General features: G+C 45.5%; 1 protein-coding gene across 5 annotated transcripts in view; it reads right to left on the reverse strand.

Moving 5' to 3' along the window:
- Window positions 1–590: 590 nt before the first annotated feature.
- Window positions 591–17,684, reverse strand: part of LOC115178308 (alpha-1,6-mannosylglycoprotein 6-beta-N-acetylglucosaminyltransferase B) — a 159,942-nt gene continuing 142,848 nt past the window's right edge. For 2 of the 5 annotated variants that reach the window (XM_029739424.1, XM_029739429.1), the window contains 7 exons: window positions 16,915–16,920; window positions 12,075–12,233; window positions 11,355–11,501; window positions 11,058–11,174; window positions 3,680–3,754; window positions 1,897–2,183; window positions 591–1,021 (listed from right to left, as the gene is read on the reverse strand). In XM_029739424.1, the coding sequence (XP_029595284.1) occupies window positions 823–1,021; window positions 1,897–2,183; window positions 3,680–3,754; window positions 11,058–11,174; window positions 11,355–11,501; window positions 12,075–12,233; window positions 16,915–16,920 (990 nt within the window). In that variant the 3' untranslated portion in view covers window positions 591–822. Of the gene's footprint in view, window positions 1,022–1,896; window positions 2,184–3,679; window positions 3,755–11,057; window positions 11,175–11,354; window positions 11,502–12,074; window positions 12,234–15,363; window positions 15,367–16,914; window positions 16,921–17,684 lie in introns of all 5 variants that reach the window. The other 3 variants (XM_029739425.1, XM_029739428.1, XM_029739426.1) reach the window with 3 other exon arrangements.

Here is a 17,684-nt window from a genome sequence, read left to right on the forward strand (position 1 = left end):
AACGTTCGCTTTATTCAAAAATAAGCTTTAATCTGTTTTAGTCCATTTTAACGCAACAGAGCTGATTGCATTGACTCCGTTGGCAGTCAGGGTTATCTTAGTCGCACAAAAGAAACATTTAATCTTTAAAAGGAGGAGAGAGTCTAGGGAGAGAGTCTGTGTCCATCATCCATTGTCAAAGCGCAGCGCCAAAGAGAGAAGGGGAGAGGAGATTGGTTATTGACCCGAAGTTGGCGTTCCACCCAAAGGTCACGTTTTCTAGGACCCATTTTCTCGCCCGGGTCAATTACTCTCTTAACTCCCTGGTCTTGGAGGGTTAAAGTCAAATTATTGATATTGTAGCAGCAAATCAATGATCTTCCGGTCAGTGGTCTCCTCTAGGTATTAGTTAGGTAGCTAGCTAGATGGCAATATAGCCGTTTCTCTACTACTGTGTATTGCTGTGGCCACATGGTGAACGGTTATACTCGTTGCAGTATAGTCCAGCACATCTCTCTTAGGCCAGTGAGGAGCTTTGAGGCAAACCATCCATAGGCTCATATCAGAAACATCTTTGTCCATTTAGAAACCAAGGAAGGATGGGTGGGTGGGTGGGGGGGGTGACTATGGGACAACAACCCACTCAAGCTCAGAGGATAGCTCAAACCAAGTCTTCCAGTCGGGGGCTTTAGCCACCCCCTCTCCTAGCATCATAACCAGGGCCGGTTCATTTTAGTCCATAGTTTATAGTCTACAATTCATAGGCTATAACTAGAGCGCCTGGAGTTGTTCCTAGCCACTTAGCTGGGTTAGGCGTTCATTGGAAAAACTCCTGGCCCCTCCTCATAAGCAGTCTCGGCAGAGGGCAACCTGGCCGCGGCGGTAGTCCCGGCAGGGGCAGAGGCGGCGGTACTTGGGGCTGAGGCCGGCACAGCTGTAGAGGAGGGGGTCCTTCTGGAGACCGCACTCCCTGCGTAGGACGGAGAAGGCCGGGAACACATGGTTTACCTCCGCCTCCACCACCTCACATTGCACCTCTAACCTGGTGGGGGGAGGGGTGGGGGGGGGATGCAGAGAGGGTGTTTGATTGAGCGATACAGAGAGAAAGAGAGAGTCCATGAGGGGAGGGGGAGGACGAAAAGGGGGAAGAGATGGAAGGGGAAACCGAGGGGGAGAGAGAGAGAGAGAGAAATAGACGGAGAAACAGAGAGAGACACAGAGAGAGAAGCAGAGAGAGACGCAGAGAGAGACGCAGACAGAGACGCAGACAGAGGCTCAGACAGAGGCGCAGACAGAGGCGCAGACAGAGGCGCAGACAGAGACGCAGACAGAGACGCAGAGAGAGACGCAGCGAGAGACGCAGAGAGAGACGCAGAGAGAGACGCAGAGAGAGGCGCAGAGAGAGGCGCAGAGAGAGGCGCAGAGAGAGACAGGCATGAAGTAAAAAAGGAACCGAAGATAAAGAAAGAAAAAATACATCGAGCAGGATGGGTGATGAAGAGAAAGACAAGGAGAAAGGGAAAGATAAAAGAGGAGGAAGAGTTGGCGTTGCTGTGACACTCTTATCGTATTCTGCTGTCACTACAGATCTCTAGATGGCGCCGACAAGACACCTGACATCACTGAGAAGACTTTGAACCTGACATCCTTGCTGTAGCTGGTTGAGTATTACGCCCACAGACAGCCCTTAGGGAACTAACCACTCTATGGTACCATTTGAGTGGTAGGGTGGTTACAGAGGTCAGAGAGCATTGTGCATGTTTGTATGATTGTTAGTGACGTGTAGTGATTGTGTGTTTCGAATGTCTGCATATGTGTGTGTGTGGCTGTTAGAAACGTATGTCCAATGTGTGTGTGTGTGTGTGTGTGTACGAATATGGCTTAATGTGAAAACAGGTGTGCCAAGGTGCCACTCACCCGCGGAGGGCCTCCCTGTTATTGACGAAGCGGAACAGCGCGGGCTCACACACCAGGTTGGCACGCTGGCACGCCTCCACACACGACTGGCCCTCCTGGGACGCCAGCAGCCTCAGGGAGCTGAGGGGGGGCCAGGCAGGGGGGGCGTTGGCGTTGGGGGCCCAGGTTAGGGCACTGGAGTTGGGCAGCAGGACAAATAGAGGCCCAGGGCTAGCCGAACTACTAAGCCCCAGCTTGGAGGAGGAGGAGTTGGCCGGAGGGAAGGGGGCCTCGGGGGTACAGAAGTCCTGGAGGGAGAGGAGAGAGAGGGGAAGGGGATGTTGAACAACACAACACATAGGTAGTCTCTCGTGATACCACACACAGGAGATTTGTTTCTGGGTGCCGAGATTACATTATACAGAATGTGGTATTTTTGTTGACAGTGCAAATGCACGCACAGATGCCAAGTTAGCTACGCACATCCACATGCACGAATTGTCACTCCCACGCAAAACAAACACGAAAGCCAACACAAATCAAAGCCCGCTGACACTTTTGCCTTTAGCTGTGAATAAATCTACATTTCCAAACACTTCAGGGCATCGAGGGACAGAAATACAAAATAAACAGCCGTTTCTCTAACCTCCTCTATACTGCACATCACTCCAAATAATCTCCCATCAATCCTTCACCTATTCCCTGACAAAACTCATCTGGGTCCAACAGCACCAGAGAGATAACTCGTTTTAAAACTTGAAAGAGAACCGATTTGACATATTAGCCAGACCGTTTTAATAGGAGTTCTGACTGGCAATTTTTCAGACACAAACAGATTAGAGCAGATATATCAGAATCTGATAGTGACAGTTCAGTCTCTGTCTGTGTCGGCCCTACTAAGGTCTGAGACGTGTGGAGATGAGTCAGCGAATAAGAGTGACCCGGCTCTATGTATTTTACTGGTTTGTGACCCACTGACACCGTCCCCGGTTAGAGGGGAATACGCAGCCGAAGAGTAAACACACACGGGAACTGTATTTAAACACACCGAGGAAGATAAACACGGGGATGGTTCTGTAATGGAAACAGAGAGGTTATGAATATCCTATACAGTAGATAAATACACTATATATATTTTCAGAGTACGAAAGAATGGGATATGGGACTGTATCTAACAATGACCCAATAAACACGTATTACATAGTAACATTAGATTAATGACTAGCATGGCAATAGCACAGTGGTCCTGTATGGCTCAGTTGGTAGAGCATGGTGCTTGCAATGCTAGGGATGTGGGTTCGATTCCCACGGGGGACCAGTACAAAAAGGTATGCACGCACTACTGTAAATCGCTCTGAATAACAGCGTCTGCTAAATGACGTAAGTAAAAATAATGTCAAGGACTGTGTATTTACACAAATAGTAGGCTATTGCACAGAAACACACAAGAGCACCCCCCCGGGTACACGTTTCGGTTTTGCCCTAGCACTACACAGCTGATTCAAATAACCAACGCATCATCAAGCTTTGATGATTTGAATCAGCTGTGTAGTGCTAGGGCGAAACCAAAACGTGAAACTGGGGGTATGGGACCGGGTTTGGGAAACCCGGGTCTAGTCCACAATGAGAATCAGTGTTAATTAGTGACCTCTCCAGGTTGATTACAGACAGAGGTGAGATAGTGTGTGTGTGGTAGGAAGGCATTTATGATAATATTGTTTTGGGATAAACAGACACGGTTGAGTGCCTGCATGTATGTATGCATGTGTGTGTGTGTTAATGTGTGTGTGCACGGTGAACCTACCTGATGCTGTATGTAGGCGTGTACCCTCTCCAGCATTCCCTCGCAGGTGTACTCATAGGGTAGGTATGGCTCGACCTGCAAAGACACACACCCACACACCCAGATTCCCACAGATCAGAACATTTCCACAGAATGCGTTGCCTGGCAACCAGCATAACACCACTAAATGACCATATTTTCCGAATTTCAATATTGCTTTGCCTGTTTCCCCATCGTTCATCCTAATTGCAATAAATAGCCAATTCTACCCATTAATCACAACAAATAAACATGTCTTGCGTCACAAATGGCACCTAATTCCTTACATAGTGCACTACTTTTGACCAGGTCCCATAGGGTGCCATTTGGGATGCAACCGTGGCCATTTTGAAGTGGGTTTGGCTTAATTGCAGTGGGTGACTTGTGTGCAAGTCATTTTCTTGTGTCCCAAATGGCAGCCTATTCCCTACATAGTGCACTGCTTTTGATCAAAGCCCTATGGGTCCTTCTGGAGGCATGTAGGGAATAGGATGCAATTTGGGACGCACTCATTTGCATAGCTATTCAACAAAAGGCTCACCTTTGATTTGTCAGATAAAGAATATCAATATTGCTGTAATTCATCAAAATACTAATTATTTCTCTCTCTAGCTGAGGCAAAACACACCCACATACCGACTTGAAACTGTAAATGAAACTAAACTCAATAAACTAACTGGAAATGTACTTCCTGATCTAAATGGACATGGTAATTACAAAAATGATCTGAAAACGGAAACAGATTGTCTTAAATTATAGTTCCCCATTGTAAGTTATTAGGACCATGTAACAATGTGGATCCGACTGCTCAGTTGGTTGATGTATTTAGCTATTTTTATTGACTTGGCCAAAGCTTTGGATACGGTAGACCATTCCATTCTTGTGGGCCGGCTAAGGAATATTGGTGACTCTGAGGGATCTTTGGCCTGGTTTGCAACTACCTCTCTGAAAGAGTGCAGTGTCTAAAGTCAGAAAATCTGCTGTCTCAGCCACTGCCTGTCACCAAGGGAGTACCCCAAGGCTCGATCCTAGGCCCCACGCTCTTTTCAAATTACATCAACAACATAGCTCAGGCAGTAGGAAGCTCTCTCATCCATTTATTTGCAGATGATACAGTCTTATACTCAGCTGGCCGCTCCCCATATTTTGTGTTAAATGCTCAACAACAACGCTTTCTTAGTGTCCAACAAGCTTTCTCTACCCTTAACTTTATTATGAACACCTCCAAAACAAAGGTCACGTGGTTTGGTAAGAAGAATGCCCCTCTCCCCACAGGTGTGATTACTACCTCTGAGGGTTTAGAGCTTGAGGTAGTCACCTCTACAAGTACTTGGGAGTATGGCTAGACGGTACACTGTCCTTCTCTCAGCACATATCAAAGCTGCAGGCTAAAGTTAAATCTAGACTTGGTTTCCTCTATCTTAATCTCTCCTCTTTCACCCCAGCTGCCAAACTAACCCTGATTCAGATGACCATCCTTCCCATGCTAGATTACGGAGACATAATTTCTAGATCAGCAGGTAAGGGTGCTCTCGAGTGACTAGATGTTCTTTACCATTCGGCCTTCAGATTTGCCACCAATGCTCCTTATAGGACACATCGCTGCACTCTATGCTCCTCTGTAAACTGATCATCCCTGTATACCCGTCACAAGACCCACTGGTTGATGCTTATTTATAAAACCCTTTTAGGCCTCACTCCCCCCAATCTGAGATATCTACTGCAGCCCTCCTCCTCCACTGTTCTGCCAGTCACATTCTGTTAAAGGTCCCCAAAGCACAAACATCCCTGGGTCGCTCCTCTTTTCAGTTCGCTGCAGCTAGCGACTGGAACGAGCTGCAACAAACACTCAAACTGGACACTTTTATCTCAATCTCTTGGACACTCTTACTGACAGTTGTGGTTGCTTTGTGTGATGTATTGTTGTCTCTACCTTCTTGCCCTTTGTGCTGTTGTCTGTGCCCAATAATGTTTGTACCATGTTTTGTGCTACCAGCATGTTGTGTTGCTACCATGTTGTTGTTATGTTGTGTTGCTACCATGCTGTTTTGTCATGTGTTGCTGCCTTGCTATGTTGTTGTCTTCGGTCTCTCTTTATGTAGTGTTCTCACGACACCGACGGATGGTGGCGCCCCTCCTCGCCCGGTCTCTCTTTATGTAGTGTTGTCACGACACCGACGGATGGTGGCGCCCCTCCTCGTCGTCGCTGGCCTACTAGCTGCCATCGATCCTCTGTTTCACTTTTCTGTTGGTCAGGTCTAGGTAGGCACGCACCTGTTTTGTTTTAGTTGTTAGTGGGGGGGGGGGGGGGTGTATTTAGTCTAGCTAGGTAGGTTTGTGTTTTGTGCGTGATTGTTCTTTGTCAGGTCTGTGTTAGTTTGAGGAACGAGTGTTTTCCCTCTGCCTGTGTTTTTTGTTTGCCGCAGAGGTTTTGTGGGCTGCGTCCCTGCTTAGTTTAAGCTGGGGTTTGTAGCATCTATTTGTTATGCGCCCTGCCCTACCGTGTTTGGACATTTCTGGATACTCATTAAAAGGTGTGTTCACGGATTTTTCTGTCTCCTGTGCTTGACTCTGCCTCTCCTGTTTCCTTGAGCCAGCCCTTGACAAGTGTTGTGTTGTCTCTCTTGTCATAATGATTGTTTTGTCCTTTTCTTTATTTTGAATTTATAATCCCAGGCCCCGTCCACGCAGGAGGCCTTTTGCCTTTTGGTAGGCCATCATTGTAAATAATAATTTGTTCTTAACTGGTTTGCCTAGTTAAAAAAAGGTTAAATAAAATAAAGATGATTATAAAATTATTATTATTATAATACCAGGATTGTGTGTTTTCTTTTTAGCACGAGTGACTGAATACAGTATTACTTAACTGGATGTCCCTTTGGAACCAAGTGTTTTTGATAATATGTTGTATTATTTCAAGGAAATACATTTTTGATTAAGCACAGATAGTTATGTTAAACTTTTCCATTAGGAATACGTGGAGCCTGAAAGTACAGACTACATATTAATAATGTGTTCCCTCCAGTTTTAACAGTAGATCACGTATCTAATGTTCCAAATCTCACTTGTAAACGTTACATCACTCAGTAAATCATATTTTAATACAAAATGTTTAACTGCATGTGAAATCTGACTTTTCCAATTTCAAATAAAGAATAGCAAATGTGTAGAAAGGATGTATGAAAAAAGTTACACATCACAAATCCGATCAAAACATAAGACTTTATGAATCATGTATATAAACTAGCACAGAAATATGCCTCACAACATTTGCTTTGGTCTAAGCAGAGATAGACACAGTCTCGACCTCCCTCCCTCCCTCCCTCCCTCACTGCCTCCCATTTATTAAAGAGGCATAAATATGAAAACAACAGGTCAGTGGGATGGACAGAATGAGAAAGGGGGAACATAGAGAGAGCGAGAGAGAGAGAGAGAGTGAAAGAGAGAGACAGATCAAGAGAGAGACATAGAAAGAGAAATGGATATGGATTTATGTGAACATGAAGAAGTGTCAGCCAGAAGAGATTGCTTGGTCTGCATGGCTGAGCATGTGGAGCCGCCCTGGACAGAGAGCCAGCCCACAGACAAACAGGGGGAGTGTGCAGTCTCCAGTGAGGGGTGAAGTGGCCCATCAGCCATCTATCACTGGAGTGACAGACAGAGAGGGCAGACTTCTCTCAGTGGACAGACAGACAGACAGACAGACAGACAGACAGACAGACAGACAGACAGACAGACAGACAGACAGACAGACAGACAGACAGACAGTAAGCGCCGGGGCACTGAGCTACGGCATGTCTGACAAGACACAGCAGAGAGGGGAGAACACACACATTTAGAGACACACAGACACACACACAAACACACACAAAACCACACACACACACACACAAACAACACAGCCTTATAGAGGCATTTTAATCAGCCTGTTTGACCTCTTTTTCAACTTCTCTCAACCTCTCACACTCCCTGTAGCCTCAAGCTAACTGCAGGTTCCCATTAAGCCACATTTACTGCTAATTACCCCTGGCTGTGGACACACTGTTTCCCAATGCTAGCGTAGCATACACCACTGTCCTAGGTTAAACCATTGCAGCTAGTGCTTCTCCATATGGAGCTTTCGGAGGTGCATTTCAAGTGCACAGTATTTCCTGGATGGAGCGAGCTGAAACGTAATTTTAAAAAGCAGCGTCACCCGATCAGTATCAAATCAAATCAAAATCAAATCCAATTTTATTAGTCACATGCACATGAAACGCTTACTTACGAGCCCCTAACCAATAATGCAGTTTAAAAAAAATACAGATAAGAATAAGAAATAAAATTAACAAGTAACTAAAGAGCAGAAGTAAAATAACAATAGCGAGACTATATACAGGGGGGTACCGGTACAGAGTCAATGTGCGGGGGCACCAGTTAGTCGAGGTAATTGAGGTAATATGTACATGTAGGTACAGTTATTAAAGTGACTATAGATAGATGATAACAACAGAGAGTAGTAGTGGTGTAAAAGAGGGGAGGGGGGACAATGCAAGTAGTCTGGGTAGCCATTTGATTAGATGTTCAGGAGTCTTATCGCTTGGAGGTAGAAGCTGCTTAGAAGCCTCTTGGACCTAGACTTGGCACTCCGGTACCGCTTGCCTTGCGGTAGTGGAGAGAACATTCTTTGACTAGGGTGGCTGGAGTCTTTGACAATTTATAGGGCCTTCCTCTAGTATAGAGGTCCTGGATGGCAGGACGCGTGGCCCCAGTGATGTCCTGGAACCGTTCACTCTACCCTCTGAAGTGCGAACGGCCCAGTTGCCATACCAGGCAGTGATGCAACCCGTCAGGATTGTCTCAATGGTGCAGCTGTAGAACCTTTTGAGGATCTGAGGACCCATGCCAAATATTTTCAGTCTCCTGAGGGGGAATAGGTTTTGTCGTGCCCTCTTCAAGACTGTCTTGGTGTGCTTGGACCATGTTAGTTTGTTGGTGATGTGGACACCAAGGGACTTGAAACTCTCAACCTGCTCCACTACAGCCCTGTCAATGAGAATGGGGGCGTCCTCGGTCCTCTTTTCCCTGTAGTCCACAATTATCTCCTTTGTCTTGATCCCGTTGAGGGAGAGGTTGTTGTCCTGGCACCATACTGCCAGGTCTCTGACCTCCTCCCTATAGGCTGTCTCGTCGTTGTCAGTGATCAGGCCTACCACTGTTGTGTCCTCGGCAAACTTAATGATGGTGTTGGAGTCGTGACTGGCCGTGCAGTCATGAGTGAACAGGGAGTACAGGAGGGGACTGAGCACGCACCCCTGAGGGGCTCCTGTGTTGAGGATCAGCGCGGCGGATGTATTGTTATCTACCCTTACCACCTGGGGGCAGCCCGTCAGGAAGTCCAGGATCCAGTTGCAGAGGGAGGTGTTTAGTCCCAGGGTCCTTAGCTTATTGATGAGTTTTGAGGGCACTATGGTGATGAATGCTGAGCTGTAGTCAATGAATAGCATTCTCACATAAGTGTTTCTTTTGTCCAGGTGGGAAAGGGCAGTGTGGAGTGCAATAGGGATTGCATCATCTGCGGATCTGTTGGGGTGGTATGCAAATTGGAGTGGGTCTAGGGTTTCTGGGATAATGGTGTTGATGTGAGACATGATCAGCCTTTCAAAGCATTTCATGACTACAGACGTGAGTGCTACGGGTCGGTAGTCATTTAGGCAGGTTACCTTAGTGTTCTTGGGCACAGGCACTATGGTGGTCTGCTTAAAACGTGTTGGTATTACAGATTCAGACAGGGAGAGGTTAAAAATGTCAGTGAAGATACTTGCCAGTTGGTCAGCACATGCTCGCAGCACACATTCTGGTAATCCGTATGGCCCTGTGGCCTTGCGAATGCTGACCTGTTTAAAGGTCTTAGTCACATTGACTGCGGAGAGCGTGATCACACAGTTATTCGGAACAGCTGGTGCTCTCATGCATGTCTCAGTGTTATTTGCCTCGAAGCGAGCATAGAAGTAGTTTAGCTCGTCTGGTAGGCTCGTGTCAATGGGCAGCTCTCGGCTTTGCTTCAATTTGTAGTCTGTAATGGTTTGCAAGCCCTGCCACATCGGACGAGCATCAGAGCCGGTGTAGTACGATTCGATCTTAGTCCTGTATTGATGCTTTGTCTTTTTGATGGTTCGTTGGTGGGCATAGCAGGATTTGTTATAAGCTTCCGGGTTAGAGTCCCACTCCTTGAAAGCTGCAGCTCTAGCCTTTAGCTCAGTGCGGATATTACCTGTAATCCATGGCTTCTGGTTGGGGTCGTACAGTACGTATGGTCACTGTGGGGACGACGTCATCGATGCACTTATTGATGAAGCCAGTGACTGATGTGGTGTACTCTTCAATGCTATCGGAGGAATCCCAGAACATATTCCAGTCTGTGCTAGCAAAACAGTCCTGTAGCTTAGCATCTGCTTCATCTGACCACTTTTTTATTGATCTAGTCACTGCTTTAATTTTTGCTTGTAAGCAGGAGTATAGAATTATGGTCAGATTTGCCAAATGGAGGGCGAGGGAGAGCTTTGTATGCATCTCTGTGTGTGGAGTAAAGGTGGTCCAGAGTTTTTTTTCCTCTGGTTGCACATTTAACATGCTGATAGAAATTTGGTAAAGTGGATTTAAGTTTCCCAGCATAAAAGTCCCCGGCTACTAGGAGTGCCGCCTCTGGGTGAGCGTTTTCTTGTTTGCTTATGGTGGAATACAGCTCATTCAATGCTGTCTTAGTGCCAGCTTCTGTCTGTGGTGGTATGTAAAACAGCTATGAAAAATACAGATGAATACTCTTTCGGTAGATAGTGTGGTCTACAGCTTATCATGAGATACTCTCCCTCAGGCGAGCAATAGCTCGTGCACCAGCTGTTATTTACAAAAATACATAGTCCGCTGCTCCTTGTCTTACCAGACGCCTCTGTTCTATCCTGCCAGTACAGCGTATAACCAGCCAGCTGTATGTTGATAGTGTCGTCATTCAGCCACGACTTCGTGAAGCATAAGATATTAGAGGTTTGAATGTCTCGTTGGTAGTTTAATCTTGCGCGTAGGTCATCGATTTTATTCTCCAAAGATTGCACGTTTGCTAGCAGAATGGAAGGAAGTGGGGTTAATTCGATCGCCTACGAATTCTCAGAAGGCAGCCCGCCCTTTGGCCCCTTTTTCTCCGCCTCCTCTTCACGCAAATCACGGGGATCTGGGTCTGTTCCCGAGAAAGCAGTATTTTGTTCGCGTCTGGCTCGTCAGACTCGTTATATGGTTGTACAATCCTTCCCTGGTGCAACATAGTGTGTTTGGTCACTGCCAAAGAAACCAATGAGTCAAGAAATACATAATGAAATAACTGTACCTTGGTACTCATGATCTCTCTGATGGCAGAGTCAAACTCCTGGGAGTTGTTGTAGTCTACTGTCATGACGTGGGGACGCCCGATGTACTGCTCTGCATACGGGTGCTGGGACGACACCTGAGAGGGGTGGCGTATAGAATTAGTAGAACCTTCCAGTTTAAAGCAATATTCTGTGATGTATAAGTGGCACATTTGGTGTACAATCGGGGATGTTGGTAGTTTGTTGAATTTCATTGGTTAATTTTCAATTGAAGAGTGCTACAATACTAGATACGGTGTTGACCAATGGGAGCTCACCTCTCTAGACGTTGGCTTCCCTCTGAAGAACTCGTGATTGAGCGAGCTGTGGGGTGGGTGGAACTTGGGCTGCAGGTAGATGCACCCATTGGCTATGGCCTCCAGAGGGGCGGGCCCTTCGTAGGGGAAACCAAACCCGATGAAGAGCTGGTGGAGGAGACGAAGATGATACTAGTTAGGATAACCATCAGTTATTTTATTAATGCTTGTCAATTGAAAATGCTGCCATTTACAGATATACCAGGGACTGGAAGGTAACTCTGTGTTGGCCTTGCGTAGATGCTGTTGTAGTTAGTGCTGGTGCAACACTAGTGTGTGTGGAACTAGTGTGTGTGTGTGTTGTGTGTGTGTATTATGTGTGCGTGCATGGTGCCTGAATGTGTTTGCGCATGTACAGATCTAGGATCTTAATTTGAGCCAGTTTGCTACAGCAGGAAAATAACCCTGCAGCAACAGGGAATATGAATTATGAGGATTCTAATGAATGGACATTGTTTGTAGGGGTTGATACATTGATACATCCGTAACTGAAAATCAAGTCTGAATTTCAAAGTGGAAATTACAAACTTAAGAAGCCTTTTTAAACCTCAAATACGCTTACATTTCCTGCATTGCAGGAAAGTTATCCTGCAACAGGGTGATCCAATTAAGATCCCACATCTGTAGTGTGTTACCTCTTGTGTATGTTGTGTATCGTCTAGTGTGTGTGTGTTCCAGTACCTTGGCCTTGCGGAGCAGCGTCTGCAGCTCGTGCTGGGGCAGCAGGCCGTGGTTCTTGACGTAGGCAGGCACCTCGGGGGGCCGCTGGGTCTCGTAGTACACCGTCCCGTGGACCTCCATGTACCTGTGGAGGATCTGGAGGAAACCCTCCTTACCCTGCTGATAGACAAGGAGGAGGGAAGAGAGAGAGAGAGAGAGAAAGAATGTAAGAAAGTGAATGGGGAGTTGATGAGCGAGGAGAGGAAGTGGGACGATGGAAAATGTCATGAGTGAGTGAGAAAGGAAAGGAAAGGGAGAGAGTGAGAGAGGGAGTGGGTTGAGTTTGAGGGAGAAAGTGGACGAGCAAGTGCGATGGGAGAGGGGGAGGGGAGGGACGGAGGGAGGGAGGGAGGGGAGAGCTGGAGAGGGAAGGAGAGACAGAAAGAATGACGTGATTAGAGGTGATGTGTTAATGGCTGTGTGTATGGTTGTTTATGAGTGTACATATAAGTGGCAATGAGTGTGTGTGTTAGTGTTAGTGTGTGTGTACGCGTGATAATGCACTGAGTGTTTATGTGTGTGTATGAGTGGTTGTGAATTCACTGAGTGAGTGTGTGTGTGCTGTGTCAACGTTAGCATCTTCACACAGAGAGAGGCAAAGCCTTTGCCTGTTAGTGAGCGCAGGGCATTTAATGTGACGGACCCCTTTAGAAAACCCAAAGAGACACACAGTGCCGCACTGTCGCGGGCCGTCAATATGAATGAGGTGAAGTGCTAGGGATCTGGCATGGCTTCCTGCACACGTGCGTGCACACACACAACCTTTCTCTCAATCCCTCTCTATCTCATCACACACATTTGGCCCCTAGCGTCTCTTCCCGGCGCCAGAGAGCGAGGAGCGAGGCGTCCATGTAAGGACGCAGGGAAAAAATACTGGCAGACTGCCAGTGCCACCCCAGGCACCCAGAGGGCAGCAGCAGCAGAGCATAGCATTAGCCAGCCTGTGACAGCCGGTTCCACTCATCTCCTTACTGGCTGCTATGACATCCCTCTCCCTGACCTATCTGTGGAGCTCTCACACGTCTCTAGCTATCTGATTGGTTTATTCAGTGGTTTATTCGGATGCCCATTGGCTTTTGCTGAAGCATCAGCTACTCTTCCTGGGTTCCACAAAAACACAAAACATGACAAGTAACAAAACACTGATACACTGATGGACAAGGACAGTCACACTTATTTCATATACAACAATAGACAAACAATAATACAAAATAAATAATAATAATAGTATGAATGTGTGTGTTAGGGTGTCTGTGGGTGTGTCTTCATAGTCCCGCAGTTCCATCATGCAGTAATGGGGCCTTAGGAGTAAAGACTGTAAAACAGCAAGCCTGCCCATACATTGAAATGAATAGATTATGCCCATACATCGAAATGAATAAATTATGCCCATACATGGAAATGAATAGATTGAGCCCATACATTGAAATGAATAGATTGTGCCCATACATTGAAATGAATAGATTGTGCCCATACATTGAAATGAATAGATTGTTCCCATACATTGAAATGAATAGATTGTGCCCGTACATTGAAATGAATAGATTGTGCCCATACATTGAAATGAATAGATTGCACCCATACATTGAAATGAATAGATTGCACCCATACATTGAAATGAATAGATTGTGCCCATACATTGAAATGAATAGATTGTTCCCATACATTGAAATGAATAGATTGTGCCCGTACATTGAAATGAATAGATTGTGCCCATACATTGAAATGAATAGATTGCACCCATACATTGAAATGAATAGATTGTGCCCATACATTGAAATGAATAGATTGTTCCCATACATTGAAATGAATAGATTGTGCCCGTACATTGAAATGAATAGATTATGCCCATACATTGAAATGAATAGATTATGCCCATACATTGAAATGAATAGATTATGCCCATACATTGAAATGAATAGATTATGCCCATACATTGAAATGAATAGATTATGCCCATACATTGAAATGAATAGATTGTGCCCATACATTGAAATGAATAGATTGTGCCCATACATTGAAATGAATAGATTGTGCCCGTACACTGAAATGAATAGATTGTGCCCGTACATTGAAATGAATAGATTATGCCCATACATTGAAATGAATAGATTGTGCCCGTACATTGAAATGAATAGATTATGCCCATACATTGAAATGAATAGATTATGCCCATACATTGAAATGAATAGTTTATAAATAGGGAGTACACATATCTATTGTGGCATACAAGCAAACCACATCTACGCACAATAACAGACGTGCTTTCTGGCTGATTCTATACAGTGCATTCATGTGCCGAAGCAACAGTACGTCTTTCTTCTGAGAGGCACAACCTTTAAATCCAATAGTGCATCTTAAGTGGATATGGAGGCTTTGGGTTTTTCGTGTGGGTGAGAGAAGTGCAAAGATGTTGACAAAAAAAGGGGATGCATTTTGAGGTGGTAGATGTGTGAGAGTGTGTGTGAGGGCATTCGTGTGTGTATGTTTGTGTGTGTGCTTCCATGCTCTTCACCTGTGTGTGTTTAAACATGGGCACCCTTTCATAGCTAGCCTCCACGTCTGAAAAACAAAACAACCCCCCCATCCCCTCAATGTGAATCAACCACAGCCCAAGTCTACTTATTGACTTCCTGCTTCCTGGATGTTAAGAAGCTTACTGTATCCCTGTTCTATTGTGTGCTCGCCCTGTAGGCTGTGCTGTAATTGGTTGGCTGCTGCGATAGATGGTTTCCTCTGAGGATTTTCCCAGCCAATTAGGAGATTAGCCAACGCTCTGAGTGCACCAGACACTATGAATTAGAGCCAACGAAACAGAGAGAGAACCACATACACACAGACGCAAACACATGGATGTAACCCAGGCTTAGCCCAGGCTAGCTAATCCTTGACCTGGCTTGACTGAGCCAGACCTCGGCCACATTAGTAATGCTAATTATCTAACCTGGACTCTATTCTCAGGAATCAGTCCATATAGATCAAGGTTGGGTTACGAGAGAGTGGAAAAACGGCCGGGACTCAGGGAACATGAAAGGTTATTTATACAATTGCAGTCAACCTGAACTTTGTGTGGTGGGCTTGAGCTTGTTTGACTGGGTTTCAACTCAAGTGAACTGGATGTCTTGCTGTTGAGGGACTGTAAAGAGAGAACGAGAGAAGAGGAACGAGAGAGAACGAGAGAAGAGGAAGAGACATGGCTCTTGGATGTGTGTGAGGAGGAGTGTGTCTGCGCTGGAGGTAGTGTAATAACGAGCTGGCGCACACCCAAAAAAGTGATCAAATCAAGCTTAATTTATACAGCACATTTCACACATGGAATGCAACGCAATGTATTTCACAGCAACGAAAAAAACCCAGGTGGGAATAAAAGCTGAAATTTTTACTACACAAGAAACATAAGATGCAGAACAAAAGAATGACAAGAACTAAATGACTAAAAAGTCCCCTAAGGAAAAGCAAAGCTAAAAATAGGCGTTTTAAGATCTCTTTTAAATTTTGTCCACAGTTTCGGCCTCCCTCAGGTTCTCTGGCAGGCAATTCCAGAAGCTGGGAGCATAATAACTAAAGGCTGCCCAAAAAACACCCCAAAAAGTTGGAAAAGGTGCTGACTAACGGAGAGTAGGCTATAAAAATAAATAAAGATAATTGTGCACTCTATATACAAGTTCCCAGTAATTTATTTGGTAAACCAACGTTTCGGCATCACTGTGCCTTCTTCAGGTTGAACATACAGCAGTGGAGGCTGCTGAGGGGAGGACGGCTCATAATAATGGCTGTAAAGTGGGTGAATGGAATGGCATCAAACACATGGAAAACATGTGCTTGATACCATTCCACTAATTCAGGGGGGGGCATGAACATACTGGCTCCAAAAACACACAGCACCTGCAGGCCTCTACATAACTCTATCGTCCTCTCTCCATACTCACAATTTCCCTCTAACTGTTACCATCTCTCTTTCTACCTCTCCAACTCACTCCCCATCTCTCCCTCTCCAACACTCCTGATTTTGAGGAGGCTGGTTGCCAAGACAAGGAGCGATATCCCAGGCAAAAATCACAAGAAACCCCCTATGCCCATTGGAATACGAGATGGAGTCATCACAATACTGTTTACGGCTTTAGCCTGCCTCACAGGCCCGACTCACAAGGTTAACATTTCAGAAATCAATACTAGTACTATCCCTTAAAACCCAACACACACCTCTCCTCTACTCATGTCTCCACGATACGACTAAGCCCAACACCACATAGCGCAAGCAAGAACTATCGATTGGTTCGAACAAATTGTCTCAAGCGGCAGAAAGAGAGACAGCAGAAGTTAACCCACCAAAAAAACAACTGTTTCGAGAGCGTTGAGATAGATAGAAACACTACTTCATAAAATGGGCACGTGAAGTCTGGGTCCGCTCCAGTATATTTGATTGGACCAGATGTCCTAGTCGCTCGCCCGGTATTCAATATTCAGAAAGACATCTGTGGCACCAAACAGCTCCCAGTCCAATAATTCATCTCTCTTTCTCTCATCACAGACAGCTGCATGCTAAGATTAGCAGTGGACTATTCAAACCACTTATGTCTTGTCAATTCACCATTATCTCTAAATAAAACATGTATAAAAGAAAAGGCAAAGGAAGGCATTGTGATAGCAGCTTTGTGCTAGGTCAAACTGACATTCACAAGAGTCTGTATTGCGTATTCATAGACGTGTGATCATGGAGGAAACGATGAACTGAATGTATGAACCGAGGTTTAAAAGAGAGGGGAACAGGGCTGGTGTGTTCGACTGAGAAGAGTCTTACCTGGAGCTGTAGTAGAATATATCATCCGCCAAGATGCAACGGAGAGACGCATGGGAGGAAGAGAGGAGGGGATAGGAGAGAAGGGGACAGAAAGGAGTGTCAAAGAAGAGAGGGGAGAAGCATACGGAAGGGAATAGGGAATCGAGAAGAGGAAAGACAAGAGAAAGAACAAACAAATATTCAACTCTATCTGTCATGTATTACATTTTCCTCCTCCTGTTCCTATAAAGCGGCAATTGCCCAATATTCACACACTGTTTCTAAAACATCTTCTGTCTCGCCTTGAGATACAAGACTTAACCACTGAATAAAAAGCCACGGGAATTGCCGCTCGCCAACAGAGGCAGAGAGGGAACAAAGCTACAGATAAGCCACGTCTTTAAACAACATCCAGGTCGAGTCTCTCCCTCATCGAATATGCACTGTGAGCAACCAGGCTGCTTTTGAAAGGAAATTGGGCTGCAAATGAAAGCTGTACGACTCCGTTAAATGTATCCACGTGCGGCTATGTGTGCCAGATGTAATATCTTCTACAGATGGTAGATACATGGCATGTCGATCGTTTTATCGGTTATGCAGTTAACAGCTCTGCGCTATTGGTTACATCTCTGTGGTGTATGCCGGGGGGAGTGAGAAGTGTGTGAGTGTTTCGGAGGGGTGTGGTAACATTGTGTGGATGTGAATGTGGATAAGATTGTAACCTCTCTAGTAGTTTATATTGATTTAACCTCTTGTTCTTGACTGTAGCAAATGGAAATGAGCTGATTTAA

This window comes from Salmo trutta, chromosome 38 (assembly GCF_901001165.1).
Source record: "Salmo trutta chromosome 38, fSalTru1.1, whole genome shotgun sequence".
NCBI lineage: Eukaryota > Metazoa > Chordata > Actinopteri > Salmoniformes > Salmonidae > Salmo > Salmo trutta.